The sequence below is a fragment of the Poeciliopsis prolifica genome, unplaced genomic scaffold (genome assembly GCF_027474105.1).
Source record: "Poeciliopsis prolifica strain line A6 unplaced genomic scaffold, Auburn_PproV2 SCAFFOLD018, whole genome shotgun sequence".
Classification (NCBI taxonomy): Eukaryota; Metazoa; Chordata; class Actinopteri; order Cyprinodontiformes; family Poeciliidae; genus Poeciliopsis; species Poeciliopsis prolifica.
The window spans coordinates 5381758-5403987 of NW_026562393.1; the positions used below are offsets into that span (position 1 = coordinate 5381758).

Consider the following 22230-nt stretch of genomic DNA (forward strand, 5'->3'; position numbering starts at 1 on the left):
TTGCGAAAATAATTCTAGCGACATTCCACAGAAAAATCTGTAAATTTATGAATTCACAAATACTGAACTGTGAAAAGGTGGGTTTTCACTGCATTGTATTGCGATGCCTTTTTCTGTTGATGGGAGTCTGTCACATCCCTCTGGTTTTTCTCTCATCTGTCCACAGGAGGCGCTGGACAACCTCATGCTGGAAGGAGACAACATCGTGTCTGCGGCTCGCCGGGCCATCATGCGCCACGACTACTCAGCTGTTTTGACCATTTTCCCCATCCTCAGACACCTGAAGATGAACAAGTCCGAGTTTGACTCAACGCTGCAGGTTGGAGCCATTTTAGACCCGTTGTTCCGACACTGGAGGAAAATAAAGTGTTTCTCGAGTTTGAATAATTGTACGTCACTGTGTGTGCAGGGTACAGCTGCAAGCACCAAGAACAAGCTGCCCACTCTCATCACCTCCATGGAGACAATCGGAGCCAAAGCTCTGGAAGAGTTTGCAGACAGCATTAAGGCACGACAGTCAGATTATTTCCATTTAATGAGCCCCTGATTGATTGACTGATCAACCAATTTTCACTCGCTCCCCTTTCTTGTTTCCTAACAACAGAATGATCCTGATAAAGAGTACAACATGCCCAAAGATGGAACAGTCCATGAACTGACCAGTAACGTGAGTAGTGACTTTTTTTTCCCCGTACAGATCGAAATGTTGCATTTCTGACTTGTTCATTCTAACTGAGCCAGAAGCTCTTAACAGATTTTTGTTCAAATTTTAGCAACGACACTGGTGTCAGAATGAGATTCATTAAATTGTTATTGCGCAGAAATCATTGTAGCGTAATTTCTGGGCTGTTTGGTGGACCTGAATATAAGTTGCATCAGAAAATTTTAAAATAAAATAAAATCGTATTTTTATAAGTCGTAGGTGTCCACATTTTAACTCGAGGCATTTGACAGAAAGATTTTTTTTTTTCTTTTAATGAAATATGTACAGTGCCTATAACAAAAAAAAAACATCAAGTAAAGAGAGCCAGCTCTTTACTTTTCAGTGTTGGAATTAAGCAACTTGAAAATTACTGTACGTAGTCACACATTTTCTTACTCTCTCTTTCATTGTCATTCTCACTTGTACTTTTGTTTTGAGGCAAATTCACCCTGGGCATGTTGCTCGTTAGCCTGTTAACATCCTTACATTAGCATCATCATCAAAGCCTGTGGAAACAATTAACGACTTATTGTCCTGAAATTACTGTAATCTTCCATAAGGATGTGACTGTGGATGCTAGTTTTCTGACGAACATTTCATCACTGGTTCATGAAACTGTGCTGGTGCTCTTCTTCTCCTCTGCAGGCCATCCTATTTCTGCAGCAGCTGCTTGACTTTCATGAGACGGCCGGAGCCATGTTGGCCTCCCAAGGTACAGTCACTATCCCGACCCGGACACCTAACTGCCTTTCATCTTTCTGCTTTGCTGAAACAATTGATCCCTCTGTCGGACAGTGTTTGGATACTGATGTGTTTCACCTATGAGTCTGTTTTTAATAAATCACTCTGAAAGACAGCTTGTAAATGTAGCCAGTGAGATTAAAAAGAAGTTATAGTTGCATCTGTCTGCAATACTTCTTCCAACCTTGCTTATTTTAAATGAAATATTAAATTGTTTATATATTTATTTATATTGCCCTTAATTTGAAGTTCTTAAATCCTAAATTAATAGGATGTTAATCTTTCTTTAAATTCCTACATCTAACTTCCTTATGTGTAGCTTAAGAGCAAGCACTTAGTTAATTTAAATTTATTTTAAAAACATTTCTGCTAATCTTCGTTTTAGTTTTTTTTTTTTTTTCCTTCACACAATTTTCTTGAAAATATATATTATAGATTTATGTAATTTATGTATTTTTTAAATTAATTTTCATATTTTTAACTCTTTCATGTTAGGGTTCACTCATGCTAAAATATTTGATCATTATCCAACTTTTAAAATTTTAACAATAAAATACATTTTATTCAATGCTTTTTTAAGGGTATGAAAATATTTTTTTTTACATCCATTCAAAATTAAGTTAGAATACTAATGTTGAGTTATTTGTAAAAACATTTTAGCTTTGTTGTTTGTCAGTGAATAATGCTTGCTTTTCTGGAGTTCGCCTCAGCTTATGCAGTTTAAGTGTAGCATCTGACTTAATACAAACTGGAAGTCTGTCCTCTTTGACTATGATCTTTTAACTCATCACAAACATTCAACATATTAGCTTAATACATCTGACCTTTTCAGTGTGTTTTGGAGCTAAACTCACAAAGATTAAGAGTTCTTAACCAAACAGAAACGAGGGGCGACATCACTCTCCAAACACCTGCTCTGTGATTAAATGTGAAATCAGTTCAACAGTCTGGTTAACAGGCCGGTTTCCCAGTTTCTGCTTATTTTGGTGCTATTCTGTGCGGCTGCCTCATAAATCTCCGATAAAACGGTGGAAATGTTCCTCCTTAAACCCTCACCGCCTGGCTGACGGCTGTTTGCTTTTTCTGCTCTAACAAATCTCTTCTAACCTTATTGCTCCTGCCTCTTTTTCTGTCTCTTCTCTTTTTGCCTTGCCTCGGCCTTTGTAGTTCTGGGGGACACTTACAATATCCCTTTAGACCCCCGAGGTAAGCCGGAGACTGTCCGTGTGTGTAGGCTTGATGTCTTCTGTCTTTACTCTCACTTATCTTATTTGTGTGGGACTATTTAGCTCTGAAACCATTGGTTAAATATTTCTGCTGTTTTTCCAGAGACGAGTTTAGCGAGCAGCTCCACCTCAGACTTCAACAAACGACTCCTGAGTTCATACATCTGTAAGGACACACTTTCGCCGGTTTAGTGTGACGGCTCTTCTTGTGCTGACTCATAATCATCCTCTGTTTTTTCTTCAGGTAAAGTTTTAGGAAACCTGCAGTTGAACCTGCTCAGTAAATCCAAAGTTTACGAGGACTCGGCTCTCAGCGCCATTTTTCTGCACAACAACTACAACTATATCCTCAAGTCGCTGGAGAAGTCAGCGTCTTTCCTGTCTTTCTTTCACTGCCTCATTTGTCAGACACTTTGCACTTCATTTCACTATTGAGATGTGAATGTTTGTCCATGTCATCTTGGATGGCTGCAGGTCCGAGCTGATCCAGCTGGTCACGGTCACTCAGAGGAAGGCAGAGAGTTCTTACAGAGAGCTGATCAAGCAGCAGATTGATATTTATCAGCGCAGGTAAGTTATAGTTTCATAGAAAACTCGAGGACTTTTAATACATTTTTAACTTTCTGATTAAGTTGTTTTTTTTTGCTGCAGCTGGTTGAAGGTTTTGGAGCACCTGACAGACAAGAACATGCCTATTTTCCAACCAGGTGCCAAGGTTAGGACTTCATAATCTGTCGCTCAGAACACAGTTCAAAGCATTTGTGTGATCTGTAGTATTGAAAGTTCAACACAGTTTCCAACGGCAACTGAAACAGCACATCGATGTGATGGGATGGAAATAGAAATTAAAGCTGCAAGCAGCCTCGAACGGCCCTCGCAGCCAAGCGCCGCTCCGGCCTATTGCCACCGCGGGGTACCTCACGTCAGCCACCACAGAAGCTCTCACGCAGTTTTCAGCTCTTCCGCCCGCACCACGGAAGCTGTTGCTCAGTTTCCATCAACGCTGGCCACGTGCTACACACAGAAGTTGTTGCGCAGTTTCCGCGCCCATCCACCAGGCGGTACGCACTCATGCGTTCGGAGGCGCTCCTTGACGATGCAAAAAATGTGGTGCAGATTCATTGGTTTAGCGAGGAAATATAGCTGGCGGATTAATGTAGGACGCGCAGTGGAGTCAAAATATATTTCAATGCTGTTGTTCTGTTTAGAGGTCAACAAAGGTCATACGTATCCAATTTGTCGTCAGTCGGATGATCCACGTGTCATTTACAGCCGATCATATGCACATGGCGAAGTACTACTGTTCGTCATTTTTCATCATTTTCAGCTGTGTTTCTAAAGCGCTCTATTTCATTGTTGGAGTAATACTTACTCAGAGTGGCGAATAACTGAAATGGTTTGTAAGAAGTAAGAAAACGCTACATTTACTGCATGATTTAATTCAACAAAAATTATCTGAGACATTTCTATCCTTTTAGAAATGTCATGGCAACACACTCACAAAGTTTTAAACGCCCATCCGCCCGTGGATCTGTTTATCATCGGTGGAGGAACACTGACACTTACTGGCGAAATACTGATATTGTTCTTCATCCTGTTTATCTGCTGTTTCATTTGTGGAGCAATACTGACCCCAAGTGGCGAAGTACTGAAATGGTTTATAAACGCCAAAAATGGGATCAAAATCTGAACTTCAATCTAAAATGGCCGACTTCCTCTGGGGTTTAGACCATGGCTCCAAGAGACTTTTTTGTAAGTCCTGACATGGTACACATGTGTACAAAGTTTCGTAATTGTAGGTTAAAGCATGGCTTGGGGCTGATCATTTAAAATTTTCTAGGGGGCGCTATAGAGAAATTAGGCCACACCCTACAAATATTGTGATGGATTCCTGTCGGGGAGTGGATGAAGATCCATCCTTGTGAGTTTGGAGCAGCTGCGCCCAAAAATGTGGAATTGAGAGCCAAACGTATGGCGATGGCGTTACAGGTCACTTCGCCACGCCCCCACGCCCACCTGCTCCATCGAATCTGGTCGGGGTTGGAATCCTCAATACACCAACATGTCTTCTGTGTCTGGGCACAGTTTCATGTTGATGAGGTCAAAGGGGTCAGATAGCGAACGTTCACAGTAAAACATTACACTCCCTGTTCTCAGGGGGCGTGGCCTAAGTGATGTCATCATTCGACCATAGGGTATTGTAGGGCAGCCGATGATGATCAATCACTCAAACTTTGGTTCCTCTGTGAGTTTCTGTCTAGGAGATATAGCAGTTTATTTTTTATGGGGAGTAGGTGAACTTTGACCCCTGCTAACCCCCCTTCAGCATACTCAAAAACTCACCGTTTTGATAACTTTAGATGGGACATGCCTTATGAACAGACTGACGGAGTTTGAAGCCGATCAATGAAAATCCCTAGGAGGAGTTCGATCAAATAGGAAGGCTGTAAACGGCAAAAATGGGTCAAAATCCAAACTTCAATCCAAAATGGCCGACTTCCTGTGGGGTTTACACAATGGCTCCAAGAGACTTTTTGTAAGTCCTGACAAGGTACACACGTGTACAAAGTTTCGTAATTGTAGGTTAAAGCATGGCTTGGGGCTGATCATTTAAAGTGTTCTAGGGGGCGCTATAGAGAAATTAGGCCACACCCACCAAATATTGTGATGGATTCCTGTCGGGGAGTAGATGAGGGTCCATCTTTGTGAAATTGGAGCAGCTGGGCCCAAAAATGTGGAATTGAGAGCCAAACGTATGGCGATGGCGTTACAGGTCACTTCGCCACGCCCCCACGCCCACCTGCTCCATCGAAGCTGGTCGGGGTTGGAATCCTCAATACACCAACATGTTTTCTGTGTCTGGGCACAGTTTCATGTTGATGAGGTCAAAGGGGTCAGATAGCGACAGTTCACAGTAAAACATTACACTTCCTGTTCTCAGGGGGCGTGGCCTAAGTGATGTCATCATTCGACCATAGGGTATTGTAGGGCAGCCGATGATGATCAATCACAGTAACTTTGGTGCCTCTGTGAGTTTCTGTGTAGGAGATATAGCAGTTTATTTTTTATGGCGAGTAGGTGAACTTTGACCCCTGCTAACCCCCCTTCAGCATACTCAAAAACTCACCGTTTTGATAACTTTAGATGGGACATGCCTTATGAACAGACTGACCGAGTTTCAAGCCGATCAATCGAAATCCCTAGGAGGAGTTCGATCAAATACGAAGGCTGTAAACGGCAAAAATGGGGTGAAAATTTGACCTTCAATCCAAAATGGCTGACTTCCTGTGATACTTGCACTATGACATTAATTGTAAATTTTGAGCATCTTGGGGAGCTCTACAAGTGTACCAAATTTCATGTCTCTACGATGAAGTAAGTGAATAGCAAAGGGTCCTTTGAAAATTTCTAGGTGGCGCTATTGAGCCATTTCTTGTGGAATTTTTGCGACGACTTTAAAATACGTAAATTTGAAACAGGCTTAAGGCCTCCGCCAAGTTTGGTGAGTTTTTGAATATGATAAAGCCCCAAAAGCCAATTCATTTGGAGGGAGAATCGTAATAATAATTAAAGCTGCAAGCAGCCTCGAGCGGCCCTCGCAGCCAAGCGCCGCTCCGGCCTATTGGCCTCCGCGGGGTACTAGCAACCGCCGCCTCACGCCAGCCACCACAGAAGCTCTCACGCAGTTTTCAGCGCCTCCGCCCGCACCGCGGAAGCTGTTGCTCAGTTTCCATCAACGCTTGTTGTTGCGCAGTTTCCGCGCCCGTCCACCAGGCGGTACGCATCGACGCGTTCGGCGGCGCTCCTTGACGATGCAAATAATGTGGTGCAGATTCATTGTTTTAGCGAGGAAATACAGCTGGCGGATCAATGTAGGGGCGCAGTGGAGTCAAAATACATTTCAATGCTGTTTTGCTCTTTAGAGGTCAACAAAGGTCATACGTATTCAATTTGGTGCCTGTCGGATGATCCACGTGTCATTTAGAGCCGATCGTATGCACATGGCGAAGTAATGCATTTCGTCATTTCTACACCCCAATGCGGTTCGGTCAGCAGCCAGCATTCATAGAGTTCATCATGTTATCATTTTAGTCAGTATTCACATGATGAAACCCATGTAAATGATAGAATAACAGTAAAATATACAGCAGAAAAAACATGTGACTGCCTCTTAAAAGTGGGCGGGGCTACAGTGAGGTCATCAAGTGACCATGGAAATGTTTTCAGGGCTGTTCTCTAGAAAGACAGAGGAAGTGTGATGCAGCTGTGATCTTGCATTTGGAAGTCATTTAATGTTGATGTTTCATGGTAAATAGTGAAAGTTTTACACTAAGCCACACCCACATGCTTGAGTTAACTACAACTGAGATCTAAATGCAGTGCAACTTTGACGTTATTGTGAAATGAGTCAGGAAAATGGTGAAGGTTAAGATGTATCAGTTTAATAAACCGCACTGTTCAGTAATAAACCAAGGGCAATGCACATTAACAGAGCACAGTTAACTTTCAGCACATTAGAACAATAGCACAGGCTCAATCCCACCATTAATTAGGTATTAATCACAGGAAGTGCTGCAACTAAATATTACAACCCCATTGGATCGGTAAAAAGATACTTAGCATTTTCTCAGAGCTCTTTGAAACGACATTTTAAACATCTTCTATACATAATAACAAACAAGTCTGAATGTATGAAACTGGATGTATCAAACACACTATTCAGTTTATTGAATTAGTAAAGCGCTTCGTTAGCATTAAAAACGTTGCAGGCCTCAGGCATTGGGTTAGCATCCTCCTCAGAATAACTGTTCCAAACATGACGGCTTCCAGAACCAGCACGAAGGAATAAATTACTCACCGCACCGCGAGTAACGACTGTTTACTTAAACGAACAGCAATGGGCTATTTGCACCTGCCGCGCTGACGTCACAACTGTATACCGAATGCGGCTCTTTTTCCACTTTCAGAAACTATGACTGCTATAAAAGACAAAGTCGTACTTAAGACACAAATAAAACAATACTATGTACTTTGTTTAAGTTTTTATGAATTTCCAAGCGATCCTCAATCAAGACAGCTTGTAAATATTTGTTGCTACAAGTTAAAGCTACCACTTGAAGCTAACGCCGTACACACCGCTCTAAGCACCGTCTTAATGAGCCCTTCACAACAAGCATGCAAAAGTAATAAATGAAATAACACAGAAATCTTAATCAACACAGCCATATTTTCTAAAAGTAATAACTCTCAATCTGAACAGTCAGCTGAACTAGAACTCCGATACCAGAGTAAGCTCTGGGCTCGTTTTTGTTCGTCATAATTCAAGCAAAAACTCTGAACTGTAATCTGCCCCCCCCCCTCCCCGCTGCGTTTATTGTCATTAACAATAAACACACGTAATATGCTTGAAAATAAGGCACAAACAGTGTCCATTAGAATGGCTGAGAAATCTTTAGATAATTAAATAGCAGATTTTTACAAGAAAAATGTCAGAGAATAATCCCTGCTAGCACAAGCTAGCTGGCTTGTGCTAGCAGTTTAGAGAAAATAAAACTCACCTTCATATCTGTGAATGTATAACGAGGCAAACATCTTAAAACTTTTCTCCGGCTTACTTGTGTGGGCTTCGGATCGATGTACATTATTGTTACCTTGGAAAAACATTTGAGCCGTATTTCCGGAACGCGGAAGCTCAGGTGCAAAGAGCCATTAAACTTCTCCAACTCGGTCAAACAGAGCCTTCTTGCTCAAAAGCGTGGTTCGGATTTCCAACTCCAAAACACAAGCAAAATGTGAGCGTAGTCCAGTTCTGTGGCTCCTAAAAGCAGGCAAAATGTTCAGGAAAACTTCGCAGCTCCAGCTGTCGCCGGCCGACTGCTATGACGTAGCAGCTCCACGACAGTTACACTTAACTGACCAGTAAGGCACAGACGGCTGGAATTGATGCATTTACTTACGGTATTAAATAACAGCTATTAACAAAACGCTACATTTACTCCGTGTTTTAAGCCAACAAATATTATCTGAGGGCTTACATATAACATTTCAGGTTAAATGTAACCGCTATCCTTTGGAAATCTCACGGCAAACGCGCTCGAAACGTTTTAACGGCCGTTCGCCGTAGATCTGTTTTCTAATTGATGGAGTAACACTGCCTCCTGCTGGCGCAATAGTGGTATTGCGCAGCAGTACCATTATTGCGCAACCAGGGGGCAGTGGTACTCCATCAACCTGACCCCATTTTACTCAGCAGAGCTGTCATTTGTGTAGTGAATAAACGTTTTGCTGAATGACGATGTTTGTGTATTATTTCTAGCCAAAATTAATGAATGTTTTGTACTCTAACCCACAAAATTATTTAAAAAAATAAAACTTTAAAATAAAATTGAGAGCCAAACGTATGGCGATGGCGTTACAGGTCACTTCGCCACGCCGCCATGCCCACCTGCTCCATCGAAGCTGGTCGGGGTTGGAATCCTCAATACACCAACATGTTTTCTGTGTCTTGGCACAGTTTCATGTTGATGAGGTCAAAGGGGTCAGATAGCGACCGTTGACAGTAAAACATGACACTTCTGTTCTCAGGGGGCGTGGCCTAAGTGATGTCATCATTCGACCATAGGGTATTGTAGTAGACCGATGATGATCAACAACAGTAATTTTGGTACTGTGTGAGTTTCTGTGTAGGAGATATAGCAGTTTATTTTTTTACGGCAAGTATGTGAACTTTGACACCTGCTAAACCCCCTTCAGCATACTCAAAAACTCACCGTTTAGATAACTTTAGATGGGACATGCCTTATGAAACAGACTGACCGAGTTTGAAGCCGATCAATCGAAATCCCTAGGAGGAGATAGATCAAATATGAAGGCTGTAAACGGCAAAAATGGAGTAAAAAACCGAACTTGAATCCAAAATGGCCGACTTCCTGTGGGGTTTAGACCATGGCTCCAAGAGACTTTTTTGTATGTCCTGACAAGGTACACATGTGTACAAAGTTTCGTATTTGTAGGTTAAAGCATGGCTTGGGCTGATCATTTAAAGTTTTCTAGGGGGCGCTATAGAGAAATTAGGCTACGCCCACCACATATTCTGATGGATTCCTGTCGGGGAGTGGATGAAGATCATCCTTGTGAGTTTGCAGCAGCTGGGCCTGAAAATGTGGAATTGAGAGCCAAACGTATGGCGATGGCGTTAGAGGTCACTTGGCCACGCCGCCACGCCCACCTGCTCCATCGAAGCTGGTCGGGGTTGGAATCCTCAATACACCAACATGTTTCTGTGTCTGGGCACAGTTTCATGTTGATGAGGTCAAAGGGGTCAGATAGCGACTGTTGACAGTAAAACATTACACTTCCTGTTCTCAGGGGGCGTGGCCTAAGTGATGTCATCATTCGACCATAGGGTATTGTAGTAGACCCGATGATGATCAACAACAGTAATTTTGGTGCCTGTGTGAGTTTCTGTGTAGGAGATATAACAGTTATTTTTTTACGGCGAGTAGGTGAACTTTGACCCTGCTAACCCCCCTTCAGCATTCTCAAAAACTCACCGTTTAGATAACTTTAGATGAGACATGCCTTATGAACAGACTGACCGAGTTTGAAGCCGATCAATCGAAATCCCTAGGAGGAGATAGATCAAATATGAAGGCTGTAAACGGCAAAAATGGGCTCAAAATCCGAAATTCTATCCAAAATGGCCGACTTCCTGTGATACTTGCACTATGACATTAATTGTAAATTTTTGAGCGTCATGGGGAGCTCTACAAGTGTACCAAATTTCATGTCTCTAGGATAAAGTAAGTGAATAGCAAAGGGTCCTTTGAAAATTTCAAGGTGGCGCTCTTGAGCCGTTTCTTGTGCGATTATTGCAATGACCTTAGAATACAAAATTTTGAAACTCGCTTTATGCGTCCGCCAAGTTTGGTGAGTTTTTGAATATGATAAAGCCCTCAAAAAGCCAATTATTTGGGTGGAAGAATAATAAGAATAAGAAACAGTAGGAAAACAATAGGCCTTCGCAGCGCTTAGCTGCTCGGGCCTAATTAAAGCTGCAAGCAGCCTCGAACGGCCCTCGCAGCAAGCGCCGCTCCGGCCTATTGTCCACCGCGGGGTACGAGCAACCGCCGCCTCACGCCAGCCACCACAGAAGCTCTCACGCAGTTTTCAGCTCCTCCGCCCGCACCGCGGAAGCTGTGCTCAGTTTTCATCAAAGCTGCGCACGTGCTAAGACAGAAGTTGTTGCGCAGTTTCCGCCCGTCCACCAGGCGGTACGCATCTATGCGTTCGGCGGCTATCCTTGACGATGCAAAAAAATGTGGTATAGATTCATTGCTTTAGCGAGGAAATATAGCTGGCGGATTAATGTAGGACGCGCAGTGGAGCCAAAATATATTTCAATGCTGTTGTTCTCTTTAGAGGTCAACAAAGGTCATACGTATCCAATTTGGCGTCAGTCGGATGATCCACGTGTCATTTACAGCCAATCATATGCACATAGCGAAGTACTACAGTTCGTCATTTTTCATCATTTCAGCTGTGTTTCTAAAGCACTCTATTTCATTGTTGGAGTAATACTTACTCAGAGTGGCGAATTACTGAAATGGTTTGTAAGAAGTAAGAAAACGCTACATTTACTGCATGATTTAATTCAACAAAAATTATCTGAGACATTTCTATCCTTTTAGAAATGTCATGGCAACACACTCACAAAGTTTTCACGCCCATCCGCCGTGGATCTGTTTATCATCGGTGGAGGAACACTGACACCTACTGGCGAAATACTGATATTGTTCTTCATCCTGATTATCTGCTGTTTCATTTGTGGAGCAATACTGACCCCAAGTGGCGAATTACTGAAATGGTTTATAAACGGCAAAAATGGGATCAAAATCTGAACTTCAATCTAAAATGGCCGACTTCCTCTGGGGTTTAGACCATGGCTCCAAGAGACTTTTTTGTAAGTCCTGACATGGTACACATGTGTACAAAGTTTCGTAATTGTAGGTTAAAGCATGGCTTGGGGCTGATCATTTTAAATTTTCTAGGGGGCGCTATAGAGAAATTGGGCCACACCTACAAATATTGTGATGGATTCCTGTCGGGGAGTGGATGAAGATCCATCCTTGTGAGTTTGGAGCAGCTGCGCCCAAAAAATGTGGAATTGAGAGCCAAACGTATGGCGATGGCGTTACAGGACACTTCGCCACGCCGCCACGCCCACCTGCTCCATCGTAGCTGGTCGGGATTAGAATCCTCAACACACCAACATGGCTTCTGTGTCTGGGCACAGTTTCATGTTGATGAGGTCAAAGGGGTCAGATAGCGACCTTTCACAGTAAAACATTACACTTCCTGTTCTCAGGGGGCGTGGCCTAAGTGATGTCATCATTCGACCATACGGTATTGAGGACACCCGATGATGATCAATCACAGTAACTTTGGTGCCTCTGTGAGTTTCTGTGTAGGAAATATAGCAGTTTATGTTTTTATGGCGAGTAGGTGAACTTTGACCCCTGCTAACCCTCCTTCAGCATTCTCAAAAACTCGTTTTGATAACTTTAGATGGGACATGCCTTATGAACAGACTGACCGAGTTGAAGCCGATCAATCGAAATCCCTAGGAGGAGTTCGATCAAATACGGAGGCTGTAAACGGCAAAAAATGGGGTCAAAATCTGAACTTCAATCTAAAATGCCGACTTCCTGTGGGGATTAGACCATGGCTCCAAGAGACTTTTTTGTAAGTCCTGACAAGGTACACATGTCTACAACGTTTCGTAATTGTAGGTTAAAGCATGGCTTGGGGCTGATCATTTAAATTTTTCTAGGGGGCGCTATAGAGAAATTAGGCCACGCCCCACAAATATTGTGATGGATTCCTGTCGGGGAGGTGATGTCGATCCATCCTTGTTAGTTTGCAGCAGCTGGGCCCGAAAATGTGGAATTGAGAGCCAAACGTATGGCGATGGCGTTAGAGGTCACTTCGCCACGCCGCCACGCCCACCTGCTCCATCGAATGTGGTCGGGGTTGGAATCCTCAATACACCAACATGTTTTCTGTGTCTGGGCACAGTTTCATGTTGATGAGGTCAAAGGGGTCAGATAGCGACCGTCCACAGTAAAACATTACACTTCCTGTTCTCAGGGGGCGTGGCCTAAGTGATGTCATCACTGACCATAGGATATTGTAGGAGACCCGATGATGATCAATCACAGTAACTTTGGTGCCTCTGTGAGTTTGTGTAGGAGATATAGCAGTTTATTTTTTTATGGCGAGTAGGTGAACTTTGACCCCTGCTTACCCCCCATCAGCATACTCAAAAACTCACAGTTTTGATAACTTTAGATGGGACATGCCTTATGAACAGACTGACCGAGTTTGAAGCCGATCAATGGAAATCCCTAGGAGGAGTTCGATCAAATACGAAGGCTGTAAATGGCAAAAATGGGGTGAAAATTTGACATTCAATCCAAAATGGCTGACTTCCTGTGATACTTGCACTATGACATTAATTGTAAATTTTGAGCATCTTGGGGAGCTCTACAAGTGTACCAAATTTCATGTCTCTACGATGAAGTAAGTGAATAGCAAAGGGTCCTTTGAAAATTTCAAGGTGGCGCTATTGAGCCATTTCTTTTGCAATTGTTGCGTCGACTTTAAAATACGTAAATTTGAAACAGGCTTAAGGCCTCCGCCAAGTTTGGTGAGTTTTTGAATATGATAAAGCCCCCAAAAGACCAATTCATTTGGAGGGAGAATAATAATAATAATAATTAAAGCTGCAAGCAGCCTCGAACGGCCCTCGCAGCCAAGCGCCGCTCCGGCCTATTGCCACCGCGGGGTACGAGCAACCGCCGCCTCACGCCAGCCACCACAGAAGCTCTCACACAGTTTTCAGCGCCTCCGCCCGCACCGCGGAAGCTGTTGCTCAGTTTCCATCAATGCTGCGCACGTGCTAAGAGAGAAGTTGTTGCGCAGTTTCTGCGCCCGTCCACCAGGCGGTACGCATCTATGCGTTCGGCGGCTATCCTTCACGATGCAAAAAAATGTGGTATAGATTCATTGGTTTAGCGAGGAAATATAGCTGGCGGATTAATGTAGGGGCGCAGTGGAGCCAAAATACATTTCAATGCTGTTTTACTCTTAGAGGTCAACAAAGGTCATACGTATCCAATTTGGCGCCAGTCCGATGATCCACGTGTCATTTAGAGCCGATCATATGCACATGGCGAAGTAATGCATTTCGTCATTTCTACACCCCAATGCGGTTCGGTCAGCAGCCAGCATTCATAGATTTCATCATGTTATCGTTTTTAGTCAGTATTCACATGATGACACCCATATAAATTATAGAATAACAGTAAAACATACAGCAGAAAAAACATGTGACTGCCTCTTAAAAGTGGCGGGGCTACAGTGAGGTCATCAAGTGACCATGGAAATGTGTTCAGGGCTGTTCTCTAGAAAGACAGAGGAAGTGTGATGCAGCTGTGATCTTGCATTTGGAAGTTGATCTTGATGTTGATCTTTCATGGTAAATAGTGAAAGTTTTACACTAAGCCACACCCACATGCTTGATGTTAACTACAACTGAGATCTAAATGCAGTGCAACTTTGACGTTATCGTGAAATGAGTCAGGAAAATGGTGAAGGTTAAGATGTATCAGTTTAATAAACCGCACTGTTCAGTAATAAACCAAGGGCAATGCACATTAAGAGAGCACAGTTAACTTTCAGCACATTAGAACAATAGCACAGGCTGAATCCCATCCATTAATTAGGTATTAATCACAGGAAGTGCTGCAACTAAATATTACAACCCCAATGGATCGGTAAAAAAGATACTTAGCATTTTTTCAGAGCTCTTTCAAACGACATTTTAAACATCTTCTATACATAATAACAAACAACTCTCAATGTATGAAACTGGATGTATCACACACACTATTCAGTTTATTGAATTAGTAAAGCGCTTCGTTAGCATTAAAAACGTTGCAGGCCTCAGGCATTGGGTTAGCATCCTCCTCAGAATAACTGTTCCAAACATGACGGCTTCCAGAACCAGCAGGAAGGAATAATTACTCACCGCACCGCGAGTTACGACTGTTTAAACGAACAGCAATGGGCTCTTTGCACCTGCCGCGCTGAAGTCACAACTGTATACCCGAATGCGGCTCTTTATTCCACTTTCAGAAACTATGACTGCTATAAAAGACAAAGTCGTACTTAAGACACAAATAAAACAATACTATGTACTTTGTTTAGGTTTTCATGGATTTCCAAGCCATCCTCAATTAAGACAGCTTGTAAATATTCGTTGCTACAAGTTAAAGCTACCACTTGAAGCTAACGCCGCACACACCGCTCTAAACACCATCTTAATGAGCCATTCACAACAAGCATGCAAAAGTAATAAAACGAAATAACACAGAAATCTTAAGCAACACGGAACAAGCAAATCTGAACAGTCAGCTGAACTAGAACTCCGATACCAGAGTAAGCTCTGTGCTCTTTAGATTATCTAAAGAAATCTTTAGATAATTAAATAGCAGATTTTTACAAGAAAAATGTCCGAAAATAATCCCTGCTAGCACAAGCTAGAAGGATTGTGCTAGCAGTTTAAAGAAAATAAAACTCACCTTCATATCTGTGAATGTATAACGAGGCGAACATCTTAAAACTTTTCTCCGGCTTACTTGTTTGGGCTTCGGATGGACGTACATTATTAATTGTTACCTTGGAAAAACATTTGAGCCGTAACGCGGAAGCTGAGGTGCAAAGAGCCCATTAAACTGCTCCAACTCCGGTCCAACAGAGCCTTCTTGCTCAAAAGCGTGGTTCGGATTTGCAACTCCAAAATCCAAGCAAAATGTTGAGCGTAGTCCAGTTCTGTGGCTCCAAAAAGCAGGCAAAATGTTCAGGAAAACTTTGCAGCTCCAGCTGTCGCTGGCTGACTGTTATCACGTAGCGTCAATCTGTTTTGTCATTGATGGAGTACCACTGCCTCCTGCTGGTGCAATACTGGTATTGCACCAGCAGTACCAGTATTTTGTCACAAGGGGCCAGTAGTACTCCATCAACACTGACCCCAGTGTTTTTACTTCGCTGTTTCATAAGTTTTGCTGAATGACTTTTTTTGTATTATTTCTAGCAAAAATGAATGAATGTTTGTACTTTAACCCACAAATAAACATATATATATAAAAAGTTATAATAATGTATTTAAATAATTAATAACAACATAACCTATGGGCTGCTGTTTTCTAGGGGGCGCTATAGAGAAATTAGGCCACGCCCTACAAATATTGTGATGGATTCCTGTAAGGGAGTGTATTAGGATCCATCCTTGTGAGTTTGGAGCAGCTGGGCCCGAAAATGTGGAATTGAGAGCCAAACGTATGGCGATGGCGTTACAGGTGACTTTGCCACGCCGCCACGCCCACCTGCTCCATCGTAGCTGGTCGGGATTAGAATCCTAAACACACCAACATGTCTTCTGTGTCTGGGCACAGTTTCATGTTGATGAGGTCAAAGGGGTCAGATAGCGACCATTGACAGTAAAACATTACACTTCCTGTTCTCAGGGGGCGTGGCCTAAGTGATGTGATCATTCGACCATAGGGTATTGTCGGGCAGCCGATGATGATCAATCACAGTAACTTTGGTGCCTCTGTGAGTTTCTGTGTAGGAGATATAGCAGTTTATGTTTTTATGGCGTGTAGGTGAACTTTGACCCCTGCTAACCCCCCTTCAGCATTCTCAAAAACTCACCGTTTTGATAACTTTAGATGGGACATGCCTTATGAACAGACTGACCGAGTTTGAAGCCGATCAATCGAAATCTCTAGGAGGAGTTCGATCAAATAGGAAGGCTGTAAACGGCAAAAATGGGGTCAAAATCTGAACTTCAATCCAAAATGGCTGACTTCCTGTGGGGTTTAGACCATGGCTCCAAGAGACTTTCTTTTAAGTCCTGACATGATACAAATGTGTACAAAGTTTCGTAATTGTAGGTTAAAGCATGGCTTGGGGCTGATCATTTAAAGTTTTCTAGGGGGCGCTATAGAAAAATTAGGCCACGCCCACCAAATATTGTGATGGATTCCTGTAGGGGAGTAGATGAGGGACCATCCTTGTGAGTTTGGAGCAGCTGGGCCTGAAAATGTGGAATTGAGAGCCAAACGTATGGCGATGGCGTTTACAGGTCACTTCGCCACGCCGCCACGCCCATCTGCTCCATCAAAGCTGGTCGGGGTTGGAATCGTCAACACACCAACATGTTCTCTGTGTCTTGGCACAGTTTCATGTTGATGAGGTCAAAGGGGTCAGATAGCGACCGTTCTCAGTAAAACATGACACTTCCTGTTCTCAGGGGGCGTGGTCTAAGTGATGTCATCATTCGACCACAGGGTATTGTAGGGCAGCCAATGATGATTAATCACAGTAACTCTGGTGCCTCTGTGAGTTTCTGTGTAGGAGATATAACAGTTTATGTTTTTATGGCGAGTAGGTGAACTTTGACCCCTGCTAAACCCCCTTCAGCATACTCAAAAACTCACAGTTTTGATAACTTTAGATGGGACATGCCTTATGAACAGACTGACCGAATTTGAAGCCGATCAATCGAAATCCCTAGGAGGAGTTCGATCAAATACGAAGGCTGTAAACGGCAAAAATGGCCTCAAAATTGGACCTTCAATCCAAAATGGCCGACTTGCTGTGATACTTGCACTATGACATTAATTGTAAATTTTGAGCGTCCTGGGGAGCTCTAGAAGAGTCCCAAATTTCATGTCTCTAGGATAAAGTAAGTGAATAGCAAAGGGTCCTTTGAAAATTTCTAGGTGGCGCTATTGAGTCATTTCTTATGGGATTTTTGCAATGACCTTAAAATACAAAATTTTGAAACTCCCTTTACGCGTCCGCCAAGTTTGGTGAGTTTTTGAATATGATAAAGCCCTCAAAAAGCCAATTCATTTGGGTGGAAGAATAATAATAATAATAAGAAACAGTACAGAAACAATAGGCCTTCGCAGCGCTTAGCTGCTCGGGCCTAATAAGAAACAGTACAGAAACAATAGGCCTTCGCAGCGCTTAGCTGCTCGGGCCTAATAACCTACAGCCTCATTGCAAACTGCTATCCACAGTTCTCATTTTCTTTTTGCTCTTCTTGTTCAATGAAAAACAAAAAACAAGTTTTTATTTGATTAGCTTTAAAAAAGCTAGTCGTCAAAAGTGGCTAAGTATAAATCTTGACTTGTTTTTGAAATTTTAAAGAAATAAAATCAGGCAAAAAATATTTTCTTTTACATTCCTTCACAGGCAATGAAAATTGTGACTGTTGGTACTATTAATCTGTTATCTTCTCACCACAAAACAAATCAAGTTGGACAAGGTCATACGAGAAAAAGCATACAAAAAAAAATTCTCTTTGCTGTTGGGTTTAGGTTTTTATTATTTTAGATATGAGAAGAAAAATCAAGCTTTAAATTTCTTAAAACTCAAAAACAAATATTTCAGTTTAATATGTCAAACTAAAAACACCACAAATATCATGCTTGTTTTTTTTTTTTTGTTTGTTTGTTTCTGGTGAGAAAATCTAATTACCAAAACTTACCCTACACTGTGATAGCATTGATATGTTCCTTATGCTGTTTGATGATCTAAAGGTAGACTATCATCCAGGCCTCATGCGATAGTGCCCCTGCTACAATCAGTAATCTGTTTTCTAAATCAATAAGTCCTACTACACATTCAGACACCACATGAACAGAAATGGGAAACAGCTGTGTTTTCTGCTTGACCAAAGCTTGCAGCTGAGGAGGAGCGCACACACCTCCACATTGCGCCCAAGTTTTGTTGTGCTGGTTGCTAGGACACTACAACATGTGGTTTTAAAGCTGGAGTTGACATGCAGGATATAAAATTTGGGTTGTTTAAAAATATGCTCAACTAAGCATATTAGTTGTGATGAGGTAAATGGAGGTAGAGGATGAGTTTTGACTCCCCTGCATCCCGAAGGAAGAGGAAACTGATGATGGAGATAGTGAAACCTCCATAGCTCGATATATGGAAAGGAATTTCACAGAAGCAAGTAGAAAAAAAAAACGAGGAGTTTACTGTCAAGCTGAAAACTTTGCGAGTTAATTTTTGTAGTTTCATATGTAACTTAATGTTGTTTGAACGTGTTTTTCTCTTTTAGCTGAAAGACAAAGAGCGGCAGGTGATTAAAGACAAATTTAAGGTGAGCCACAAAGAAAATAGAAATCTTTGGTGTGAACATATTAAATCAGATTTTTTAACTGCAGTTGTTCCCTGTATGTCTCTCTCAGGGGTTCAATGATGGCTTGGAGGAGTTGTGCAAGATTCAGAAAGGCTGGGCCATTCCAGATAAGGAACAGAGAGACTACATCCGACAGTCCCAGAGGAAAATCGTCTCAGATGCTTACAGAGCCTTCACGCAGAGGTGAAAAAACATCCATTTTATATCCCCTGGTAATCTTTATCGGAGGATGTGATCTGTTTGACTATAGAAAACTAAAAGAAACTAAATTGTCATGTTCCAAAATGGAAGAGCTGAGTATAGGAAAACAGTAGACCCTGTTAGTCCGCTCTTTACACAGCCAGCTTTAGCCCCACTGTCTCTCAGTAGCCACATTTTATCTAACTTTATCAGGGAGGGGTTTGTTTCCCCCACTCTCATTTACAACGTCGCACAGCAGCCAGGCTAAATCTTTTCAGACCCCACCGTAATATTTCACTTGGGTAGAACTGAAATATCCACTTTGACTGGGCCATTGCAGGACCTTCAGACTCTTGGTATTATTGCCTACAGAGTCTGATATGGAACTTCTAAATTTCTGTAATTTCCCTGACATTGCATCAAGTTTGCAGCTGTTTTCTGAATGATGGATGTCAAACAGTGTGCCATGGCATGGTGTTAAGATTCTTGAATCGGTTCCTTATGGCAGAAAATGTTTCACTCCTTTGGTTTCACCTTCAGGTGTGCCAACATCTCCTTCACTAAGAACCCCGAGAAGTATCACAAGTATCGGCCAGAGGAGGTGGAGGAGATGATCGAGAAGCTTTTTGACACGTCAGCCTGATGTACAGCTCGTCTCCCTCATCCAGAAACACGCCCTCCGCACACCACCTCCGCCCTTTCTGCATCTGAATGTTTTCTATCATATATTTATCTAACTTTGCTTCTCTAATGTCAAGTTTCTGATTAATAAACACTAAATCATCCTGCTTTATTAGTTTGTCTAATTATGCTCATTACAGATAATTAAAACAAACGAATATGGAGACAGATGACGGAAAACATCCAGATGTCGCCACTTAAAGAACATTCAACAATTAGAGAAACCCCACAGAGAGATCGTCCCCTAATGAGGTGAAGAGGCTGGATGCAGGAAGACGTTCAGACCATGTGTTCAGTGTGGTGCCAACAGACTCGTTGGCGTGTTTTCCTCTAAACTGGCCTGAATAAGTTTGTAGAAGTTCAAGATTTGCTTGTTTAAATGATAATTTCTCAGTCTAAATTGGAATTACACAATTAAATCATATTTATAAAACTCATTGTTAATGTTCAGTACAGAGGAGTTTTTAAGTTAAAAAAAAGTGTTTTTTTTTTTTTAGAATTACCTGACCAAACATCTGCTCTATTAACTTCTTCAAATTCGACTGGAATTTGAACCTGGCCACAAGGACGAGCTAAATGTCTTCAGTTGAACTATTTTATGACCAGAAAAGATAAAATGTTTGACCTCAATGCAGAGATGTACTATAAGCTTGCACGATTCAAAGAAGCTTTTAAACACAAGCATGCTGTTCCACTTCCAAAGCATGGTAGTGGCAAGAGCATCCTGAGGGCTGTGTGACCATCAGTGGTGCTGGGGCACCACATGGCGACTGATTCATCAACAGCAGGTATTCAAGTCAGATCAGGTCCATATCCAACTTGCTTTTGTGCCATAAATCAAAAAATCATTCTCTTCATAAGTTAAAAGAGTCTACAGTTGTTTATTAGCTTTAGCATTTAAGATAGTTGTCCTGTAATTTTTTCTAAAAGCTCCACAACTGTTTACTTACAGTTTTCAAAATCTGCAGTCCTCATTTATGTTGCAGCCCAAGTCATGGTGAGTTTCCGCTAAACAGTGTGCTAAACATTATTTTCGTCACAGAGGTGACTGAGTAAGATTTCAAGCTTACAGATTTGACAGACAGATGGGGTTCAAAAAGCGCCAAATTTAGAAAAAAAAATGAGAAAATGAAGCATAACACATTTGGCTCCTAAAGATCCTCGTTCGGCAGTGAGCTGAACATTTTGCTGAATGTCTCCTCCAGGTGATGCTGACACTAATGCAGCCCTGGAGCTGTAAAGTCTACTGAGCTGTTTTTATGTCTCCCCATGGCATTGAAATCATCCTGTGGGTCACAGGGTGAAGATGTTGCTTCTTATCACCAAGACAACGAGATCACCTCGGAATTGGCAGGTTTCCATAGCGACAAAGCATCGCTGATCAATACTGGTTGTTTGGTTCTTACCTGTCAGGGTTTCATCAAAAGGTGAAGACGGTGGAACAAAAGATCAAGTCTTTCTCTAAATAACATAATTTAGTCTAAACATCACTGTTACCTTCAGCTGGAAATACAGTGGCTGCAGCCTATGAAAAAATATGATGCATGGAAAATGCATCTTCATTTTCTTATTTCTAAAACAAATGCTATTAAAAAAATATAATTTGAGCAAAAGAAAAGTGTCAAAAAAAGCAGTGTTCAATGATTATTTTATTTTATTGACAGAAAGGATGTCCAACCTGTAGCTATGTGAAAAACTAATTAGTCCATAATCAGATTACAAAAACTGATTAATAATTTATTTGATTCATTCTAATTAGGTCTGATTACTGATTAACTGTATAATTAAGTACCTGTCTGACAATATGGCTCTTGGGCTAAAAGATCTACAAAAAGCTGCATGTCTGGAAAGAGTTAGAAAACCTTTTTCTAAGGCTTTTGGTTACAAATGAACAAAAATGAAAGTCATTATTCATGAATAGAGAACATCTAAAACTGACAAATCTTCCCAGCAGTGTCTGGCTCACCAAAACATCTGTGGAAGATGTATCCAGGAGTCTCTAAAGTGGTGCAGACCCCATTTACCTTGGCGAAGGTCAGTGTTCATAATTTAACAAGAAAGAGACCGGGGGGAAATGGCCTCGGTGGGAGAGTCTGAAAATCACTGCTGACAAAAAAAATAACAGCAAGGCCTGTGTTACGTTTGTCATAACCATTGATGATCCTCAGAACTCTCACAGTGCTGTAGGGCTGCCTTTTTAATCAGCAAAAGCAGTTTAAACAGATCAAAACTGAACAGCAGATGAAAGAAACACATCTGCAGCTGGTACACTTGTCCTGATTCTTTCTTGTAATCTCTTCATGCAGTCTGTAGAGGAAAATGTATATTAAATTTATTTAAAAACATAATAATAAAGTCTGAGAGCTTGGATGGAAAATTCAAAGAAACCAGGGATAGATTAGATTTTTCTA

At 41.8% G+C, this 22230-nt stretch overlaps 1 protein-coding gene across 5 annotated transcripts in view; it reads left to right on the plus strand.

The window, feature by feature from the left end:
* The window catches only part of exoc7 (exocyst complex component 7), a 32261-nt gene extending 12330 nt beyond the window's left edge, over positions 1-19931 (plus strand). For 4 of the 5 annotated variants that reach the window (XM_055042802.1, XM_055042798.1, XM_055042799.1 and 1 more), the window contains 12 exons: positions 167-319; positions 410-508; positions 605-667; positions 1349-1415; positions 2612-2650; positions 2774-2836; positions 2915-3035; positions 3145-3240; positions 3322-3385; positions 18878-18919; positions 19008-19141; positions 19679-19931. In XM_055042802.1, coding sequence (XP_054898777.1) covers positions 167-319; positions 410-508; positions 605-667; positions 1349-1415; positions 2612-2650; positions 2774-2836; positions 2915-3035; positions 3145-3240; positions 3322-3385; positions 18878-18919; positions 19008-19141; positions 19679-19781 — 1044 coding nt within the window. In that variant the 3' untranslated portion in view covers positions 19782-19931. The remainder of the gene's footprint in view (positions 1-166; positions 320-409; positions 509-604; positions 668-1348; positions 1416-2611; positions 2651-2773; positions 2837-2914; positions 3036-3144; positions 3241-3321; positions 3386-18877; positions 18920-19007; positions 19142-19678) is intronic. The other variant, XM_055042800.1, reaches the window with a different exon arrangement.
* Positions 19932-22230: the final 2299 nt, after the last annotated feature.